Below are 23,220 nucleotides of genomic sequence, written 5' to 3' on the forward strand. Positions count from 1 at the left end.
TCGGGTTGGTTGGCTCGAGTTCGGAAAGGATTTGGTAAGGTTTGACACACTTAGTCTCTTTTGAAGAAACTTAAGTTGGAAAAGTCAACCGGATGTTGACTTATGTGCTAGAGGGATCGGATGTGAGTTCCGATAGTTCGAATAGCTTCGGGAGGTGATTTGGGACTTAGGAACGTGATCAGAATGAGTTTTGGAGGTCCAAAGTAGATTTAGGCTTGAATTGGCGAAATTTGATTTTTGGCGTTTTCCGATTGATAGGTGAGATTTTGATATAGGGGTCGGAATGGAATTCCGAGAGTTGCAGTAGTTCTGTTTTATCGTTTGGGATGTGTGTACAAAATTTCAGGTCATTCGGATATGGTTTGGTTGGGTTTTTGATCAAAAGCGTAATTTAGAAGATTTTGGAATTTTTAGGCTTGAATTCGATGCGAATTTGGTGTTTTGATGTTGTTTTGAGCATTCTGAAGGTTGGAACAAGTTTAAATGAGGATATGGGATATGTTGGTATGTTTGGTTAAGGTCCCGGGGCCCTCGGGTGAGTTTCAGGTGGTCAATCGGACCATTTCATAATGTTTGGAGTTGCAGAAAATTGCAGGTCAATGCTGCAGAGAAATGACCTTCGCGTTCGCGAGTGGGTCCTCACGTTCGCGAAGGGTCAGTTGAAGAAGCTGGGATTTAAGCCTTTGTGTTTGCGAGGAAGGCTCTGCATTCGCGAAGGGTTGAGTATTTGTGCATCGCGTTCGCGGGGTGGTGTCGCGTTCGCGTAGAAGAAAATGGGCAGCTGAGCTTCAAGGGGATGTATTCATCGCGTTCGCGAGAAGGGCAACGAAATCGCAAAGGGTTAGTCTGAGGAAGCATCGCGTTCGCGATGGGCAGGACGGGATCGCGAAAGAGGAATTTTGGTCAAAGTTATTTGTGATTTGCGAATGCGTGGCTTTTACCGCGTTCGCGAAGAACGATTTCAGGCCTGGGTAGAATGTTTAAATAGTCGTCTTGTCCGCGATTTTGGGGTTTATTTCCTCCATTATTGAGCGTTTTGGAGCTTTTTACAGGGGATTGAAGAGGTATTCAAGGGGAATCACTTGGAGGTAAGATTCATGGACTTAAAACTCGATTCTAATGTGAAATCTACCTAATTAATCATGGAAATTAAGTCTAAAATGGAAGAACTAGGGCTTGAAATTGGAGACCTAAAAATTGGGATTTGATGGGTCATTTATGGTTGGATTTTGATGCTTTTGGTATGTATGAACTCGGGGAGTGATAAAGAATTTATTGATGTGATTTTTATCGGAATCCGAGACGTGGGCCCGGGGGTCGGGTTTTAGTAATTTTGGGATTTGTGTTGTATATTAATTATTTTCACTTGGGCTTCATTCCTTTAGCATATTTTGATGTTGTGATTCTGATTTTGGATAGATTCGACGTGAGTAGAGGTCGATTCGAGGGGCAAAGGCATCGCGGGCTAGAGATTTAACCAAATTGAGGTGAGTAATGATTGTAAATGATGTCTTAAGGGTATGAAACCCCGGATTGCACATCGTTGTGCTATATTGAGGTGACACACACGCTTGATGACAAGCGTGGGGTCGTGCACTGTTGGGGATTGTGACTTAGTCCGCCCCGAATGATTAATTTACCACGTATTTGACTGAAATCTACTTGTTATCATCATTATTTGGGCTGAATGCCATATTTGGGCCTCGTGCCAACTATTTGAACCCTTCGGGGATTTTTATTGATATTTCCTCACTGTTTTGACTTTATATTTGAACTCAGTCATGTTATATTTCATTGTTTTCATACTCAACCATGTTTACTATATTTTAACACTTAAATGATCTTTTAAATGATAATTGGGCTGAGATATCATGTTTTACTATTGCACGAGTGGCTTGTGAGGATTTTGACTGAGTAAGGTCGAGGTCTTATGTGGTGAGGAAACATTGACTATGATTACGAGGCCAAGGGCCTGAGATTTATACGCCACGAGATGGTTTGTTGATATGAGGCCGAGGGCCTAGTGATGATGCCACGAGATGGCTTGATGTTGCACTTGGGCCGTAAGGGGCCCCTTCAGGAGTCTACACACTCCCAGTGAGTGCGGGTACCCATGTGATGTAAGATGTAGCCCGATGGGCTGGTATTATTCTGAGATATTGCCCGAGGGGCGAATCTTTATGTGTTTATTCTTCTTAATTGCTTGTCTTTTACCTGCTTAATTGTTGAAAGGGGCTTTTCATGAAGTATAAGTTGAACTAAAATGACTTTCACATATCTTTACTGATTTATTGTTTTACTGGTTTTACTGCTTCGTTATAGCCTGCAATGTGCCTTACGTGATTTTCTACTTCGAGTCTTTAATTATGATTATTACTCACTGAGTTGGAGTACTCACTTTACTCCATGTACCCTGTATGCAGATTCAGGCGTTGTTGATCCTGCCAGTGCGAGTTGAGAGCTCCCGGCAGACTTCAGAGTCCACGAGGTAGCTGTTTGGCGTCCGCAGTCCCGTGTTCTCCTCCCTTTATCATTTCTATCTTTTTATCAGACATTTTGTAATAGCTTATAGACTTTTCAGACTATTAGGATTGATAGATGCTCATGACTAGTGACACCCCGGTATCGGGCTGTGTTGGGTTGTTCTTCCGCATATTGTACTGTTGACTGCTTAAATATTGGGTCATTTATCATGTTTTAGGCTTAATTATCATTGTTAATTGCTTAAACTGAAATGGGTAAGTGTCGGATGGCCTTGTCTTCACGAGAGGCACGACCGGGTCCGGGTTTAGGGTCGTGACAACAAGTGATCTAGAAGATCACATGACATAACACTTTATAAATTCTCATGAGAGATTCAGGTACCTGAATATATTTATGAAGAGATCTCTATGTTATATCTTTATGAAAAATAAGGAGATTGGAAACGATATAAAATATTCATCGTCGACATCTATGATAGCGCTAAGTATAGATGAAGATCTTAAGTCTGTCGAATACAGACACAAAAATATTAGCCAAATGGAAGAGAAACAATTCAAGTAGAATTGGTTTCATATGAAAGACATATAGTTTTGTCTATGTTGTTCAAACACTCGAAAGTATAAAGTCAATAAGTGTGTGCAATCACTTTCATGTATTTTATATGTCTAGCATGACACAAAAAACGTGATATGCATCTAATTAAAGTCTATTATATGACTTAACTTATACGATAATCCCTGAAGGATTTAAATTGCTTAAAGCATATACAATTCTTGATCCTGAAGTACTACATCCTAAGTGTAATTTGTGCACATATGTATCTTGTTATAACTATAAGTATGATAATGTGATAGTGAGAATACCTCTATGGAGATATTGAAAAGGTTATTCCACAACATTATACGAAGACGTTACATTTCTATCATGAATGATAGTTTCAAGGTGCAACATATTCATACAAGTTGATATGACTGATTTGTTTATCGAATCATTACCAATGATCTTTGAAAGATGGTGCACAAGATTGGAATGCGAAGGCTCAAGGATGTGAATTGATGCTTTTATCAGGGGGAGTTAATACGCGTTGTACTATTTTTTCCTCACAAGGTTTTGTCCCACTGGGTTTTTCTTGCAAGGTTTTTAATAAGGCAACCAAAAGGCGTATTGTTAGATATATGTACTCTTTTTCCTTCTCTAGAATTTTTTCCCATTGGGTTTTATTTAGTTAAGGTTTTAACGAAGTACATTATCCGTTGAATAGACATTCAAGGGGGAGTGTTATAAATAGAATTTTATTTATGGTGAATGTCTATATTTAGAGAGATTCTAAGGTTTATTACTTGGTGGCTAAGTCACCCTCTCCATATAAATAGAAGGTTCTATTCCATTGTAAATCATCTCAAATAAATAAGAATTCTCTCCCCTTACTTTTCAATGCAATATTCTTCTTCTTCTTTTATTGTTCATAACAATTATACTATACTTATTTTTTTCTTCCTATTTTACTCCTCACGGGTTCAAAGTTAAAAATAAAAAATAATGTAATTTCCCCACGCAAGGAAAAACTTCATAAAATATTTTTGATTGAAGAAAAACTTCAAACTTTTATAAGAAAAAAAATAGGATGCATAAAATATTCCCGTTCACATAGGGTTCGAGGAAGGGCCATATTCAAGAGGCATGATGTAGACAACCTACCATAATACGAGTATTAATGACTGCTTCCATGACTTGAACTCGTGACCTATATATCACATAGAGATAACTTTATTATTGCTCTAAGGCTCCCCTTCAATCCGCTGTAAGAACACGACGAAAAAAAAAGGAAAAAAAATATGTAACTTAAAACTGCACTCCTAATAGATCAGCTCCAACAAAAATTTGATCTATCACACTACTGTAATTTAACTGGATTTACCTAAATTCTTGTAAATATAGGCCGAAGTATGATTATTTAACAATTATATAGTAATAATTAAGCATAAAATATGTGCAAAAGAAGAGAGAATAACCAAGGTAGTCCTTTTTGACCGGGGTAGGCTAAAGACCATTTTTTTATTTTGTTTCTTTCAGTTTTCTAAAAATGAGTATTTGTTATAAAATAAAGACTATAAAGCAAAGACAAGTACAAAGAGAAACTAATATATTATTCGAATTCAAACTGATGTATATAATGAACTGAAATCTCTTCTGTATATAGAAGAAAGCAAGTTGCTGTGTAAGCTGCTACTATATCAGATATGGATCTACTGAGAGTAAAGTTTATCCATAACGGAGTACTAAAAGGATAAGCTCATTATACCAGGTATATATAATCTTCTACTAGGAGTAATGTTTATCCATAATGGAGTACTGAAAGAATAAGCTCATTATACCCGGTATGGATAATCTTCTACCGGGGGTAGTGTTTATCCATAATCGAGTATCGAAAGGATAAGCTTATTATATCCGGTATGGATAATCTTCTACCGGGGGTAATGTTTATCCATAATCGGGTACCGAAGTGATAAGCTTCTCTCGGAGGCTTATTTCCTATAGAGTACTAAATAGATAAACATATTTACGACGGAGTCCCATATGGATAAGCTTCTTTAGGAAGTTTATTTACAACAGAGTACTAAATGAACATCCATAATATAATATATTTTTAACACTCCCCCTTGGATGTTCATTAAAAGATAATGTGCCTCATTAAAACCTTACTAGGAAAAACCACGTGAGAAAAAATCCTAGTGAAGGAAAAAGAGTACACATATTTAGTAATACGTATTGCTAGGTGCCTCATTAAAAATCTTATAAGGAAAACCCCATGGGAAAAAACCTTAGTAAGGAAAAAAGAGTGCATCGCGTATTTTACTCCCCCCTGATGAAAACCTTGTTTCAAATATTTGAGTCTCCGCATTCCAATCTTGTATACAATCTTCTCAAAAGTTGAAGTTGGCAATGATTTAGTGAATAAATCTGCTGGATTATCGCTTAAATGGATTTATTGCACATCAATGTCACCATTTTTCTGAAGGTCGTGTATGTAAAATAATTTTGGTGAAATGTGCTTCGTTCTATCTCCTTTTATAAATTCTCCCTTTAATTGGGCTATGCATGCAGCATTGTCTTCGTATAAAATTGTGGGTCTTTTCTCACATTCCAAATCACATTTTCTCGAATAAAATAAATTATTGATCTCAACCATATGCATTTCCTACCTACTTCATGAATAGCTATTATCTCAGCATGATTTGAAGAAGTAGCAACAATAGATTATTTTGTGGAGCGCCATGATATGATAGTACCTTCATATGTAAACACGTACCCAATTTGAGATCGAGCTTTATGGGGATCAGATAAATAACTTGCATCTGCATAACCAACAAGATCTGCACAATCCTTGTTAGCATAAAACAAACCCATATCAAGAGTTCCCTTATCGGAATATATGTTTAATCCCATTCCAATGTCTTCGTGTAGGAGAAGAACTGTATCTTGCTAGTAAATTAACAGAAAATGCTATGTCAGGCCTTGTTGCATTAGCAAGATACATTAGTGCACCAATTGCATTGAGATAGGGTACTTCGGGACCTAGTAGTTCCTCCCTCATCCTCTTCTGGAGGTCGGAACAAATTCTTATTCACTTCAAATGATCGAACAACCATTGGTGTACTCAATGGGTGCGCTTTGTCCATGTAAAAGCATTTTAAGATCCTTTCTGTATATGCAGATTGATGGATAAAGATCCCGTCTGCTAAATGTTCAATTTGCAGACCAAGACAAAGTTTTGTCTTCCCAAGATTTTTCATCTCAAATTCTTTCTTAAGATATTCAATTGCCTTTTGAAGCTCTTTGGAGTTGCAACAAGATTTATGTCATCGACATAAACAGCAAGTGTAATAAATTCTGATGCCATTTCCTTTATAAAAATACATGGACAAATAACATTATTTATGTAAGCTTCTTTCAGCAAATATTCACTAAGGCGATTATACCATATGCGCCCAGATTGCTTTAAACCGTACAAAGATCTTGGTAATCTAATTGAATAAATTTCCTGAGATTTTGAATTCGCTTCAGGCATTTTAAATCCTTCAGGGATTTTCATATAAATTTCATTATTAAGTGAACCGTACATATAAGCTATAACTACATCCATTAGATGTATTTCAAGCTTTTCATGTAGTGCTAAACTGATGAGATATCGAAATGTTATGGCATCCATAACAGGTGAATATGTTTCATCAAAATCGACTCCAGATCATTGTGAGAATCCTTGTGCAACAAGGCGAGCTTTGTATCTTTCAACTTCATTTTTATCATTCCTTTTTCGCACAAAAACCCATTTATGACCTACTGGTTTTATACCAGCAAATGTTTGGACTATTGGTCTAAAGACCTCTCTTTTAGCAAGTGACTTCAATTCCGATTGAATTGCCTCTTGTCATTTTGGCCAATCAGATCTTTGTCGATATTTTTCGACAGATTGAGGTTCAATATCCTCACTATCTTGCATAATATTAAGTGCAACATTATATGAAAAAATCATCCACCACTATTTCAGATCGATTTAAATTAATCTCATCACTAGTAGAACTTATTAAAAGTTCCTCACTTACATGAGCTTCGGGTTTATTGGTTTCTTTAGGAATCTCAGAACTAATCAGATCTTGGGTCTCTTCAGGAGATCCCTTCATAGTATCGTTTTGATCATTTGTCGATTTTTTTTCCGAGGATTTCGATCCTTAGAACCCAAAGGCCTACCACGCTTCAAACGTGCTTTAGGTTCACTAGCTCTCATGTTAGTAGATGGTCCTACTGGTACATTAATTAGGATAGACACATTCTCTGTAGGAATATGTGACTTAGTTATCCTTTTCAAATCACTAAATGCGTTTGGCATTTGATTTGCTATATTCTATAAATGGATGATCTTTTGGACCTCCTGATTACATATAGGGGTACGTGGATCAAAGTGAGATAATGATGAAACTTTCCACACAATTTCTCTTTTGATTTCCTTTTTCTCTCCTCCTAATTATGGGAAATTTGTTTCATCAAATCGACAATCTGCAAATAGAGCAGTAAATAAATCTCTTGTCAATGGTTTAAGATACCGAAAAATAGAGGGTGATTTAAACCCAACATATATTCTTATCCTTCTCTGTGGTCCCATCTTACTGTGTTATGGTAGTGCTACTGGCACATATACAACACATTCAAAAATTTATAGATGGACAATATTTGGTTCATGACCAAAAACTAATTGTGACGGAGAATATTTATTATAATGTGTCGGTCTAAGACGGATAAGTGATGCTGCATGCAAGATAGCATGACCCCAAACAGTAGTGGACAATTTTGTTTCCATAAGTAGTGGTCTTGCTATTAATTGCAGGCGTTTAATAAATGACTCTGCAAGGCCATTTTGAGTATGAACATAAGCTACAAGATATTTAACTTATTATACCCGGTATGAATAATCTTCTATCGGGGGTAATGTTTTTCCATAATCGGGTACCGAAGTGATAAGCTTCTCCAAAAGGCTTATTTCCAATAGAGTACTAAATAGATAAACATATTTACGGCGGAATCCCATATGGATAAGCTTCTTCAGGAAGCTTATTTACAATGGAGTACTAAATGAATATCCATAATATAATATATTTATAACAACATTTTGATATGCGTTAAGTATTTAACAAACAATGATTATTAAAATTTTATAGAAACGGTGGAAAAAAAATTCAATGGCAACTTACATTTGGAGGTATAGTTTATGCTATCTTTGGTATATTTATGGTGTTTGGTGTAGTTGTTGAGATGTAGTTTCTACTATTTTTGTTATATTTTTAGCATTTATTTCAATTTTTGGTATTGCAATTTTTTCGGATTTGACGGGACGTTCCTGGTATTTTTGGCTAGTTTTTTTCTTTCATAATCTATATCTATCTATACTATATTAAAAACACGAAGGCCTTTAGCGGAATGTTGTTCTTCTTTTTACGCTCTAAAAATAAATTTAACATTGGACACAATTGTAATTTAAGTTACTTTCCTAATATTTAGGACATTTAAATCACCTAAAATTTTGGTTATTAAATATTTTCTTATTGAACTAAGTAAGAAACTCTTTATTTTTAGCTTTCACCATAACATGTTAATTAAATAAGAAAACGTGTTCATGGGTTACGTTTGTTGAAAACTTTCTACAACTTACTTTTGTTGATTTCATAGTTATTTAATAATTATTTTAATATTTAAGAGCTTAAAATTAATTAAAATTTTGTTTATTAATTTATTTTCTTATTCGAACCATGTAGAAAGTTATAATATTTAGAAATTATTAAAATATCACTTCGTATAGGTCTTGCACGTAAACTAGATATAAATATAATTAAAAAATAGATAAAAGAATAATAAAAAGATTTAAGAAAGAAAAAGTACGGGTTCTTGGACAATAACGTAGATAGCTTCACTTTATAAAAATATACAAGACTACTACACCAATAATTTTATTCAATATTATACTTTAAACTTTCAAAAGTTTTAAATGCACAAATTAACAAGATAGTTTATGAGATTTCTTAATTATTAATCCATGATATATTTAGCTAAATATGAGCCAGTTTACCAGCTAGCTTTCAATTGTAGATTCGCTTACTAGCTTCTTTTTTTAATGTCTTTTTTTTTGTTTGTATATTATTGCACTTTGATTTTGTGTTATTTAAAGTTCGAAGATTATTAGTTGTCTACTTATATGTTATAAGTTGTATCCTTCAAGATTATTTACATTTTCAAGGATCTTGGCTGTGAAACTGAAATTATGAAATTACAAACTTGGAACAAATCTTAAATTGAATTATTAATGATTGAGGACTTCTGAGATATTTTTTTTAATTATTGAGTTAATTATACACAACCAATGTTCATGATCATCTTTAAGAACTTACACTTTTATTTTATAACTTAAAATTATTTTTTAAATAATTTATACTCATTAAGACATGATTCACGTGCATCACGTACCCTAAGACGGGTTCTCCTTAAATCGAGCAACCAGAGTTTGTTAAATACTTAACCGAAAACAAAAGTATTCACTTTTGATAAACTTGAAAGACCAATCTGTTCAAGTGTATATTTGAGAGACTATTATAGACCTATTCCAAAACAGAAGGGACTATTCTTATCATTTTCTCGGTATGTATAAAACAAAGAAGGGACCAAACTTGAAAAAGCACGACCTTCTTCAAAAAACGGTCTTGCACGCGAAACAAGGTCTCCGTTTTGGCGATTTAGGGTTTGCTCGTCTCTGCGGAAATGGCAAGTGCTCTCTTTCTCTCTTCTCTCATTTATCTATCTACTTATGTGTGTATTACATGAATTTATAAATCTGAAATTTTCTCTGATTAATTGCGAATATAACAACTGAAGACGGTTATGATTTTTTGCAGGCTGATTCTCCTGGAAAAAGGTACTCTACCGTCTCTCTCTTACTCCGTTTTACCTTAATTTTCGTTTCGTATATCTGTTGAAGATGTTTTCTGCGTTTTGCACTTCTGATTTGTAGATAGGAATTCTGATCTGTTTCTCGCTGCTGAATGTGCTTTTTAGGGTTACTTCTTCACGTGAAAGTGAAAAATGGTTCTATTAATTATTTTCTGGGTGATGTTTTTTTGTAATTTTTTTTGTTTACTGTATTTGATGCTTCTTAGCTATATTAAAGTTATTTTCTGTATGTAAAGGTATTTTCTACTTTGCTCCTAGGGTTTTGGTCCGGTGGTAAGATCGCACACAAAGCCTGGTGCTTGAATGGGGATTTCTCGAGTTTCGTACCGTGCACCATGGTCTCTCGGGGATTTCTAGGTTATAAAAATATATTTTTCACTTTGAATATAGATGCTTTGAATTGGATGACTTGGTTGATGTAGAATTGGCTATGGTTAATTCTTATTGAAGTGTATCTTATTACTCCCGAGCGAGGTAGATGCTTGTCTAGGCAGATAGATGGCTTTCATTTGACACATAGATGGGAGTGTGTGGCTTGTTATTAGCTTTGCTTCGCACAGATTTGAACCCTTCTATTGCTCTTTCGTTGATAGGTAACCCGTCTTCCTTTGTCCCTACCATTTATCATCTGGATCTACTAGAATTAATATGATTTGACAGATGGGAAACATTCTTTCTCCCTTCAAACCAGTTATTTCCTAATTGTTGCCATAGTACTAAATGTTAGAACAGCTCAATCTATTCCACCTATGATACTGGAACCTTCAACTATAGGACTTGAAAACCATAGTTTTGGTCCTCTTGGAATTTGATTCTCGAATTTACCTGTCAGAAAGGAAGGTCATGTATGAGGGATCAGGACTGACTGTGTGGAAATTTAATTATGTAGATGACTAATATATCTTTGGTATGTTCCCAGTGGATCGGGAGCAGGTGTTATCAGGGGTTAAAAGTGTACATGGGCCTTTTAGCGCAAAGTGCAGTTAAAGCGTGGGTCAAACTGAATAAAGGCACAGTTGAAGAAAAAAAATTTGTGAAAAAAAAAAGAAGGAATTATCTACATGAAATTTTTTGGGGTCACCTATGTGAATACTTTGCATCCATTTTGCTTTCCCAAGGTCCTTTAGCTTTTAGAGGAGTTGTTATACTATTTTACGCTGCTCTCAGCCTATTGCAATCCTTATCTCTTACGTAGGCTTGCAACGATTGTGATTATGTGGAGGAATGTGATAGAGAGATTCAAAGAAGAGGTAGATGTAGACCATAAGGAATATTGAAGCAAAAAGTTTTGAATTAGTTGTTAGATTTTTGTTAATTGGATATTGTTGTTGGCTGGTAGTTGTTTTGGAGGTATCTTACATATTCATGTTTTTTGGGTGGATGTATATCCCGTTTAGTTAATGGTACCTGGAAGGATGAATCCTTCTTTGATTTTTGCCTCTCAAAGTGAAAGAAGAGTTTGTGTTAAACCCCAAGGAAGTGTTCTATGATTTGACTGAAAATAACTGGTTTCATTGATTGATGGAAGGTGTTCACTTAGATACAATTCAAGCTCTATCTTTTTGGTATTTAGTCATTCATCTTAAGCTTAACTGTATAGCTCACCCTAACTTGCTCATGATTGAGGAATAATTGTATTTAAACTTAATCACGGTAGTATAGCATTTCTGAAAAACATTTACTCCATTACAAAGTTGCATCTTCTGTACTTTTCTAATTTAAGTGAGTTCTCTAATTTCACGCTAGTACTGAGTATTTCTGTTGTAGCATCGATTTCAAATATTAAATTTTCCTGGTTTACATTTGCAGGTAAGACGTGGTTTCTTTATATGATTGTTATTGAACTGATTTAATGTTACAATTTCTGCACTTTCTAGGTATTCGCGCTCTCCATCTCCTTGGGAGGAAAAGGCAAGATCTAGGTCAAGGTCTAGATCATGGTCAAGGCCAAGAGGAAGATCCAGGTCCAGATCAAGGTCGAGAAGTCATGGGAGGTTCGTTGAAACTTGAGTTTTTCTCTGCCCCCGTCTTTCTTCTTGTAGTGCTGCTTAATATCCTGTGTGTTATGTTTTCTTTGTGTTAATATCTTGTTGTAAGTTGCTAAAATTTGTTGCTCCATAACTTATTCAGGGATGAACCATCTAATCCTGGTGTCACACTTTATGTGACTGGTTTGTCTACAAGGGTGACACAAAGGGACCTTGAGGAGCATTTCTCAAAGGAGGCAAAGGTTGGTATTTACTTGTATGCAAGTTAGTTTCTTATTCATCCTTTTTTGCTCTACAAATTTCTATTCTAAATGGATGTTAACAAAAAGTTTCCTCTGCACTTTCCTATTCCTATTTTATAGCTTTGAAGGGTTTTCACTAACTGCACAATAATTTTTTTTGCGATATATTTTCTTTTGTTCTTTTTCTTCCGAGAATAATTCCTATTCACTGAAAAGGGATGAATAAGCACGAAAACAAAAAGAAATTAGCTAGAGAGGATGGAGATCAGACAAATCAATATAAGGCTTTACTTTTCGTAAATCGACCATAATCCAATTTCAGATGGGCACATATCGGTATCCAATCTCCCTGTGTTTTCTCTTGTCTTTTACTCTTATTGCTTTTTCTCGATTGATATATGTCGTAAGATCTGATCAAGTCTCTGTCAGCTTATTCATTGTCGTTATCATGGAGAATACATGCACGTTGAAGTTGACTATGACAGTAAGTGAACAATTACCACAACGCCAACGGTATGCAATTAATTGGAAATAATATGATGTTAGAGTTGCTGTAAGAGTCAGGAGCTCCCAGTATCACTCTCTCTTCTGTATCTGATTTTCGAATAGTTCAAGAATTGTAGAAAATAATTCTTTTTTGAATTGCGTTTCCAACCAAAGAAAACATGAAGATGAACGTGGTCATACTAAGAACTGATCTCACAAACTCGAGGCAGAGGTTGCATTCACTTTATAATCCTATTTGTGTAATTTTAATGTTTCCAAAGAAAGTTCTTTGATATTCTTTGGAGTAACCGCTTATTTATTTATTTGGTTTTCTTAAGTTGACGGTACGAGTAATGTCTTTAATATGTACACCAATGAATTGTGGTGGTGGCATTTTTGCTGGATTCACTTCCCTTTGTCCATCTCTCAAATATATGAACCTGCTCTGAGTGTTTTCTTTTACTTTCTATCCACCAGGTGAAATCAGTTTTCCTGGTCGTGGAGCCGCGTTCCCGCATCTCTCGTGGTTTTGCTTTTATAACGATGGATAGTCTTGAGGGTGCTGAGCGTTGCATTAAGCACCTAAATCAGTCTGTTCTTGAAGGCCGCTACATAACTGTGGAGAAGGTGAGCTGCTTTGTATTGAGCTAGTGAACCATGTCCATTTAGATTGCTTTTCTGTCTTCTTAACTTGGAGGTTTTCTGGTTATATTCAGAAGACATTGCATCAGCTTTGTCAGCAGCGATCAAAGATGATCTGTTCTTCCCCTGCAACATTATATTCACTCAGCTTGACCAATGGCTCGCTAAAACAGCTTTCACATGCATCTGATCAACTAGACATAGCAACTATATTGTCCAACATCTATACAACCTCAGCAATTACTCTCAACTAATCTACGGTCATTATCAACAATCTAATCCAGCATTGGTCTCTGTCTCCCACAATTTTTTGCTTGGATGGAACATGCCAAAATATCTAAGCTGCTTTACTGCACGACTAGCATGATGTTATATTTATTTATAAAGAACATAGTTATCTGTTTTGCCAACTTCCTTACCTAGCATGTAAGGGGAAGGTAAGCAACTGTTTTCTTTGCTGGATTTTAGAGAAATGTTATCTTCATGCTTACTTCAAACAAGGAGTATATTGTCTGGTCTAGATATTCCATCTTTTTCCTTGATGTAAATGTGAATGTGTTTAGACTTCAGATTATGAAACCATGTGTCTATTTTTCAGTCTCGGAGGAAACGCCCGAGGACTCCAACGCCTGGTCACTATCTAGGGCTTAAGAACGCAAGGGGTGATGGTGAGTCTTTTATCATTTTCTACTAGTTTCTGTCATTTTGGGCTAAATATTGGAAGTCCTGAAGGATTGTTTTTGTATGGTCAAAGGTTTTCGTGGTGACCGAGGTGACCGTGGTAGGTATCGCGGCCGTGATGACTATGGGCACCGAAGATCTCCAAGGCGTTCACCTTATCGAGGTGGACGAGATTATTCTCCTAGGCGCTCACCTTATGGGGGAAGGTCAAGAAGGGAACGATCCAGGTCATATTCCCCTTATGAAAGGAACTATGCTCGTGGTGCTAGATAGGAGGACATCGACAAGGCATCGGGTAGCCCAATTATTAGGGAAAGCTGTTTGTAAGGATCTTTATGAGTTTGGTTGGACTATATTTAGGTCTTATGCTACCAATCAACGAATGTATGTGTGCTGTAGCACCTGATATGCTCACATCTAGCTGACTGTTTAAATTATGCTGTTGTTTATGTCAAGTATTATTTGTGTTTTGCAATGTCATGTTGGTTATGTGTGCCAGAGCCTTCTTTCTTACTCATGATATTGTGAAATAGTAACCTCCTATGGTGGAAGAGGTCTTTAAATTTCTGAAAGTTGAAAATTGATCTTTTCATCAGTTTGTTATCTTTGGTTTTTCATGAATAGTCAAAGGACAATTTCATCAGTTTGTTTTCTTTGATTTTTCATGAATAGTCAAAGGATGGGTTGCTCCTAAAGTCTTTACCACCTATCAACACATTCATGATGAAATTCATGCAAACAAAGCAAGACTCTATTGTCATCTCCTTCCTTCAACCTTGACAAGCACACACCACCAGTTTTCACCTAGGGCCAGTGCATGAACTCTTGATTTTTTCTGACTGCTGGCCTGAATCACCTTAAACATCAATGTATATTTGAAAGTAGAGATTGAGACCTGGAATTTCTTGAAAGGCATTGGGGTTTTAAGTGAACAGAGGAGAAACATTTTAATGTGGTTATTATAAGGGGTAATAGTATAGGAGAAAGGTCTACAAAAAGCTGGTTGCTCAAGAGATTACTGGGGGTCTTAGTTTCGGGGCCGCGGGGACAAGAAACTCCAGTAAATAAAAGAAAGACAATAGGAATCCTCTTAATAGCCGAGGGCCCTCTTCCTTATATGTGAGGAAAAGCTTGATTATCATAGATTAGACAATACACATGTGCAAACAAGTTAATTTGCGTGGTTTGGAAGAGTGGTTAGGGATGAGAGAGTAAGGATTTTAGTGGATATTCCTGCTACTTGTTTTGATTCTCTATATTGATTGTTTTGAACTAAAAGCAAACTTTTGGATGGAATATTCATAACCAAATCCTCATTAAGTTTGATTGTACTATTAGATGGGGCTCACACATTCTCCAGTACCACGAATACTCCTCTAGCATGACAAGTTCTTAATACTCTAGATTCGGAATTCGCCTCTCTTAGCATAACAAGTTCTTAATACTCTAGATTCTGAATTCACCTCTCTATTGAGTTGTTCCATATTGGCGTCGGCAAAAAGAAGGGATTTTAGGAGTCCTGTTAAAGCGAGGTGGATCTCTCTCTCCATCACCCCACAAAGCATAAGCTTCTTCGCCATGAACAGCATCATCTCCAATCTCAAGATCATCCTCATGAAGTCTTAACTCAACTATTCGACTTATAAAAATACATATCAAACTCGTAGCCACAACATTCCATATTGTGATAAATGCAGCACCAAGAATCTGATAAATCATTTGGCGAACCCCTCGCTTAATGTCTCCATCAATTATGCTGTAGAGAAAGCCTGGACCATATTTGTCTGATCCATAAAACATCCTCAGAAGCTTAGGTTTAGCAAAGAATCCAGAGAGGATTCCTCCTAAGAGGCCTGCTACTGCATGTGTGTGGAAGACTCCTAATGTGTCGTCGACTTTCTGGAAAAATGCTGATTTCTTGTGCAGAACCATCATAGTGAACCAGGGTATTGAGCCTGATGAGATTCCCATGAGTATTGCTGCCCAGGACTCCACTATACCTGCCAACCATGGCGAAGCCAACAAATTCAGAAATTTCACTAAGGGGCGTCATAATATAACGGAATTACAACAACAATAATAATCCCACAAGTGAGATCGGAAGAGGGTAGTACTGTGTGCGCAGACCTCACCTCTACGTGGTGAAAGGTAGAGGCTGTTTACGTAGACCCTCGGCTCAAATTATAACGAAGTAAATACACGAAAAAATTAGGAGGATTTAACATATACGATAGGCATAAACTTTCTTTTGACCTAGCTACACTGTAATTTTCCGTGAAGGGGTGCCAATTGACACCCCCTTAGACTAAAGTGGCTCTGCCACTTCCTGCCAATGTGCATTTAGGGATGGCAATGGGGCGGTGTGGGTTTGAGCGTTAGCGGGGCGGTGCAGGTTTGGGAGTTTGCGGTTGAGGGGCGGGTTCAAATTTTGAATTAAAAAAAAATTACACGGGGCGGGTTGCGGGTTTTGGGTTTACTTTTTTTTGAACTAACTAGTGCTGTGTCCTGTTGAAGGTTCGTTAAAGTGTTGTTTCCATAACTAGTTTTTTTCTTCTTTGAATATGAATGTTGGTGCATTTAACAGGAGAAGCATTATTAATATTTTTGTAAATCATTGCATATGCAAAATCCTTAAGGTGATTTGACAGAAAGTGAGCAGAAAGTAAATCTTACATAATGGTCGGAATCTGTGTTATTTCCAAGTCACCTGATGTGATTAGGGTGGGAGTTTATCTGTGTTATTGGCAAAAAAAACCCACAAAAAAAAGAATTTTTATTAAAAAAATTTGCGGGGCAGGGCGGGACAGGTGAACGCGAGTGGAGAGTGGGGCGGGTGAATGCGGGTTTAAATCCTATGCGGGACGGGTTGAAATTGTGCTGGTTCAAACAGAACTCGCCCCCGCCCCGCCCCGCCTGCCATTCCTATGTGCATTGTTTTAGGACATTTTGCTCATTTTAATACTAGTGTACTAACAGGCTCATATTTTCTTTTCTATGATATTAGCCGAGACTAGCTTAAATGGAGTGACAGAAATAATGAGGATTCATATAGCGACTTCAACTTACTTTGGATTGAGCCGTACTAGTAGTATTAGCTGTTGTTGTGCTTACATGCTCATATTTGATAAAATCTGAGCTCTTTATACTCGCTCGTTCTAGGCATTTGCTGTCAAAGTACTGGTATGCAAGTTTTTGCTCATCTATAGTTACTTTGATGTGACAAAATAATTGATTTTTGATTCTACTGTTATATTACGGTAAAGTTGTCTTCGTGTGATCTATAGCTCGTGAGTTCAAGCCGTGGAATTAGCCACTGATATTTGCATCAGGATAGGCTGCTTACATTGCACCCCTTGGGTGCAGTCCTTCTCCGGATCCTGCATGAACGCGAGATGCTTCATGCACAGAACTGTCTTTTTTTTTTTTGGTTCTATTGTTATATTGGGTAAAGTTCAGTCACCATATGTGAACTTAACCCCTAGAAGTCTTCCTCGTTATTCCCTATTACTTGGACATTTTGTTCATTTAGGATCGTTTGGTTGGAAAACAAGTTATTCTAGCATCAATTATCCCGAGATTGTTATCCTACCCTCTCATAGGGACAAAAATAAAATTACAATTCCGGGATAACTAATCGCGGGATTAGTTATACCGCGATTTTATCCCAACCAAACGTGGGATGAACTCATCTCAAATTTAATCCCGAGATTAATTATTCTTTTATCTCTCGTACCATACGAACCCTTACAAGTGAATTAAATATTGATATTGTTAAGCTAAAGCACTTGCATTAGTAACTACTAACCTGCACCAGGGGTAATGCAAACTAGGCCAGTGATCATTCCTTGGACAGCTCCAATTACAGAACTTTTATTGTAAAATATCATGTCCATTGAAAGCCATACCAACAAGCTGGTGGCAGTGCAAAGATGAGTATTGAGAATGGCTAATGATGTGATTAGATCAGAGGCTAATGGAGATCCACCATTAAAACCAGTCCAACCCATCCAAAGAAAACCTGCACCTCCAAGCATGTGAATTATGTTGTTTGGTGGGAAATGTTGTCTATCTTGTGAATGCCTTGGTCCAACCTATGCCAATCAAATCCCAATAATCATTATTTTATCATCCCATGTAAGCTCAAAATAATGCTGCAAGCAGTGGCGGAGGCAGAATTACCGTTAAGGGGTTCAAAAAAGAAAAAAAATTAAGAATGTTGTAGCTAGTGGTAATAGAACCAATGACCTTACAAAAGTTTTGAATCCCCCTTGACCACTAAGCTATGCTTTTGAGGTGTGTCAAGGGAATTCAAAATATAATATATATAGATAAAAACCAGATTTTATCTTGTATGTACATTGTAAATTTTCGGCGAAGGAGATTCAGGTGAACACCCTTCCGCCCCCCTAAATCCGCCCCTGGTTGTAAGTGTTTTTTTTTTGTTCTAATTTCTATCGTCCAACAAAATTTCTTAGATCATTTTTCTTTAATAATGAATTAGACTTTTTAATTGATTATTATAATTTCCTATAGTTTGATAAATGGAAACAACCTCTCTGTCCTTCTAGGGTGGGGTAAGGTATGTGTACATGCTATCTTCCCCAGACCTTACTTGTGGGAACTCATTGAGGTTTTTGTTGTTGTTGTTGTTGTTGTTTGAGAAATCTTTTCTAGTGCCATCTTATTTGTTACTCCTATTTTTGTTTTATATGACACTATAGTTTCCCTTTTGATCCGTCCTAGAAAGATTAACACCTTTCTATATATCGAAAATCCTTAGTTTTAGCTTTCCAATTTGACATCTTAATGAAATGCTCTTATAAGAATATGACCTGACATGTCGAATAAAGGTACTTTTGGTATATTATACACGCAAAAAAAAGCGGGCTTAAATATTGATAGAAGTACGTTCAATTGAATCCATATTTTCTACATAGATCGTAGATGTATATGTCAAAAAATAATCCTAAAAAGTAATAAATTTTAAATTTTAACCCGTATTTCCGATAAACTCAAACTTTAAACCATTAAAATTCAAATGCTAGATCAACTTCTGCATGTGGGCAACACATACATTGTCAAATTGCAGATATATTTTTTGTGTAAAAATCTTTTATTTCTTTCTTAAACTTAGTATTCAGTCAAATATCATCATATGGACTAATTTTGAAAATAGTTTTAACATGATTCAAAATTGTAATTTAAGTGGTCTCCCTCTCTCCCTATGCTTCGAACCAAGACTCTTCTTCAGACTTAGGTTCTCTAGCTTCTATTCTCGGGGTACGTAGATCCACCCATCTTTTGTTTTCCTTAAAATTGTAAAACTTCTACTTTTTCAAATGTGACCAGGAGCTTACAGGTTCGAGCCATGGAAATAATCTCTTGCAAAAATATAGGGTAAGACTGCGTACAATAGACCTTTGTTATCCAATCCTTCCCCGGACCCCACCATAGCGGGAGCTTAGTTCACCGGGCTGCCCTTTTATGTAAAAGTTACAATAATAAACATTTTCAACGCTAATAAAAATACTAGGTGATTCTTCCCATGTGCCTAAGTGTCTGATTCCATGGCTCGAACCCGTGAGCTATAGGTCATCACGGAGACAACTTTACATTTGCTCCAAGGCCCCCCTTCAATTATAGGACTTGTATTTTTTCAAATAGAAAAGGTAAAGAGAATGTCTAGTAAAATTACCCAATAAGCAGCAGTAAATCCAGCAACTCCAGATGAAAGATGAATCACATAACCACCAGAAAAATCAATAATAGGTTCAAGAAATCCAGAACCCCAAATACTATAAGCACCAACTGTATAAGAAAATGTAATCCAAAGTGGAACAAACAACATCCATGCATAAAAATTCATCCTACCAAGTAAAGAACCAGCCAATAAAATCACAGTAATAGCAGCAAATGCAAATTGATAAAATACATAATCTGCTGTTGGAATATAATATTTAGAGTGTTTTGTTAGCAAAAAATCTTGAGTCATAGCTTGTTCAGGTTTGCCTATTATAGATATTAAATGTGTACCAAATGCCATTCTATGGGCCCATAAAACCCAACAAATTAAAACTGCTGCAAATGCATAAAGGGCCATAAAAGCTGAATTTACAGCCCATTTCTTTTTAACCATTGATCCATATAAAATTACTAGCCCAGGTACACTTTGTAAGCCCACCATTGCTGCTGCTGTTAATTCCCATGCATTATCTCCTTTACTTAACCATTGTGGTGTTGATTCATCTGGCTTTAGACCTTGTGGAAGGTATGAATTATTTGGATCCATTTAAAGAATACTTTGTCGACCCCAACTTGTTCGGAACTGAGACTACGCAGTTATTGTTGTCGTTGGTTTAGAGAAATACAAAGGTTTTGGTAATTTTTTTGAAAGGTTGATGGGGTAAGATATTTATAACAAAAAAATTTGAGAGAAAATCAAGGTAGACATAGGGATAATCTAAGTTTTTGGATGTACTTAAGGATTCTCTGATATTCTGTAGTGTTAATTATAGCTGGATATGTTTGTTGATTCATCTGAGAATCCAATAACAGGACATTAGTTGGTTCAATGATTGGTGAATTTAGTACATTCATTACGTAAGCTAAATAAATAACTATGGTTGGATTCTTGAAAATTTGATTTGGCTTAAGTTAAAGTTTTTTTCCCACTAGAGCAAGAATTATTGGCAAATCCATCAATGCGCTCGGGGTTTCGATAGAACTCAGCGTTTTGGGATCAATCCTGTATATTTCAGAGGCAGATTTAGGATTTGAAGGTTACGAGAGTCACTGCTTTTAGTACAAACTTACTGTCATCAACACATATTGAATTGAGGTGTACGTTTAGCCGCTTCAATCCATTTGATTCCGTTTGATTTATGATTTTTTTGGTTCATAAATAAATCATATTTAATTATTACCGAACGAACATAAATTTGGTTTATTCAATCTAGCTCTCTCCATTTGATTCAAACATAATGTAATTAAATCATAGTCACAAGCAAATTGTCACTAGTTAATGCTTCTATAAAACTAAATAAATAAATAAAACCATGATTTATATACGTTGGAAGTTAAGAAATGAAACAACATAAGAGGAAAAAGAAGAATTCGGTGTATCGAAATAGAATCCTATATCTTTGTTGTTACATGACTAGAGCAAGAACCATTTGTGCGCAAATCCAACAATAGGGTAATGAGTTCGGTAGAACTCAATATATTTGGTTCGAATCCCAAATTTATGTTTAAAAAAAAAAAAGACTGTCCGGTGTGGTGAGATCCCACTATGCGTAGGGACCAAATTTATGCCAAAAGCGGCATAAATAGACTTAACTTTATAGTTTCAGAATTCATTCTTTCAACTAAGAACACACAATTTAAATTCTGAATGAGCCATTAACAAGAATATAATAACTTGTTTTTGTCTTGGTGAATCATATTCATTAGGTATCTGGTTAAACTTGAATATTAAAGAATCATACTATAGAAGGATCAAACCAATCACCTGAAATGGTATCACTGTCTGGTGATGCAATTTTGCATAGGAAATGTCAATTTTAATTACAAATAATATTTTTTTGATTAAATTATCGTATTTTATATAGCAAATTACAGCTCCAAATAAATATACAGAAAACAACATTAGACTGAGTAAACAGGCTCCAGTTCTACATGCCTCAGTAAAGCCTTCTACTGCCTCGCACGCTTTCAAGCTATTCAGATTTTTCTGGATTCACATTCTATACAGGGTAGTAATTCAATTTTTGCATGTAAGTCGCCAACTTATGGGTTAAGCTCGCTCAGAAATAGACCTCCTGAATGATCAATCGAACAGTGATTTCTGCTGCCTTATTTTGTTTCTGAAATACTCTATGATTCCTCTCTTGCCACAAGTAATACACAGATGCAGCCAGAGTAATGCGATAGATGCCAGCCCGTGCACTCCTCCCTTTGCACATTTTTAGTGCCCATTGGACTTCATAATTCCATAGCATGCTACTCCTGTTTATACCTTGCCACAACAGTAGTTTCTTCCAAATATTTCTAGCCACCTCAAATCCAAAAAAGAGATGTTGGATGGTCTCATTTTCTCTTGAGCGCATAAGGGGCATAGTAAATCAGTGGTGATGCCCCCTTGGGCAATTCTGTCCTTTGTAGCCAATCTACCACACACAACTAAGCGCAAGATAAAGATCCATTTAGCAACTCTTTGGTTGTTGCATATGAGTTTCCTCCACGACACCTTTTGAAAGCCCCCTAGTATTTTTGGTAGACCTGCTTAATTGAGTAGCTGTTCATTTGTTGAAATTGAGTTAAGGTGTATCTTGTAGCTTCAAAGTAGTGTCTGGCTTTGAAAATCTGTTGCACTACCCATGAAGCACTTTTAGGATCCATATCCCAATTTGAACCCCCCTTTGATGTAGCGCGAGTGGACCCAAATTACCCAGAGCTTCTCCTTCTTCTTATATGCATGCTACAGTAGCTTGCCTATAGCAGCTTTATTCCAGTGACTGACATCGATAAATTTAGGTCACCAGCTGCCTTTGGAGCACAGATTTTGTCCCAAGCTATCAGAGATTTCCTGGAGAATTCAGCGTTCCCCGTCCATAGAAACTTACTACCGATTGTTTCAATAAATTAGGTGAGTTTCTTTGGGAGGATAAATACCTGTGCCCAGAATGTTTGGATGGCAAACAACACACTCTTGAGCAGTTGTGTTCTACCAGCATATGGGAGAAACTTGGTTGTCCATGAGCTTATTCTCCCCAATATCTTATGAATTAAGGGCTCACACTGCAATATAGATACTCTTTTGGTGCTTAGGGTACCCCTAAGTACCTGAAGGGTAACTCACCTCTAGAAAAGTTTAGGACCTCCATAATCTGGCTCTGTGTTTTCAGGCAGACCACTCCAAAATAGACTGAGCTCTTGGTGGAATTAGCTATTAGTCCCGAGGCTTTGGAGAACATCTGAAACTTGTCATGTGGCTTTAACTGATTGGAGATCTCTTTTACAAAACAAGAGGAGACATCTGCAAATCCAAGTTGGGCCACATTGAGCTTGGCACACCTAGGATGATACTTGAAACCAAGGGCAGTCTTCCAAGACTTCAGCAGTCTACTTAAGTACTCCATGCCTGATACAAATAGGAAGGAGAAGAGGGGATCACCTTGTCTCAGTCCTTTCCTAGCTGCAAATGG

General features: G+C 36.4%; 1 protein-coding gene and 1 pseudogene across 1 annotated transcript; one reads left to right on the forward strand and one right to left on the reverse strand.

The window, feature by feature from the left end:
- Nucleotides 1-9,677: 9,677 nt before the first annotated feature.
- Nucleotides 9,678-14,515, forward strand: LOC104245689 (serine/arginine-rich splicing factor SR45a-like; annotated as a pseudogene).
- A 718-nt stretch (nt 14,516-15,233) lies between these two features.
- On the reverse strand, nt 15,234-20,306 carry LOC104245690 (ammonium transporter 2 member 3-like). Its single transcript, XM_009801342.2, has 3 exons — nt 19,713-20,306; nt 17,823-18,108; nt 15,234-16,017 (listed from the first exon to the last, which is right to left on the reverse strand). Exons 1-3 carry the CDS (start codon nt 20,304-20,306, stop codon nt 15,485-15,487), a joined length of 1,413 nt encoding a protein of 470 aa, XP_009799644.1. The 3' UTR covers nt 15,234-15,484.
- Between the last annotated feature and the right edge of the window lie 2,914 nt (nt 20,307-23,220).

This window comes from Nicotiana sylvestris, chromosome 9, assembly GCF_000393655.2.
Source record: "Nicotiana sylvestris chromosome 9, ASM39365v2, whole genome shotgun sequence".
In the NCBI taxonomy this organism is placed as follows: Eukaryota; Viridiplantae; Streptophyta; class Magnoliopsida; order Solanales; family Solanaceae; genus Nicotiana; species Nicotiana sylvestris.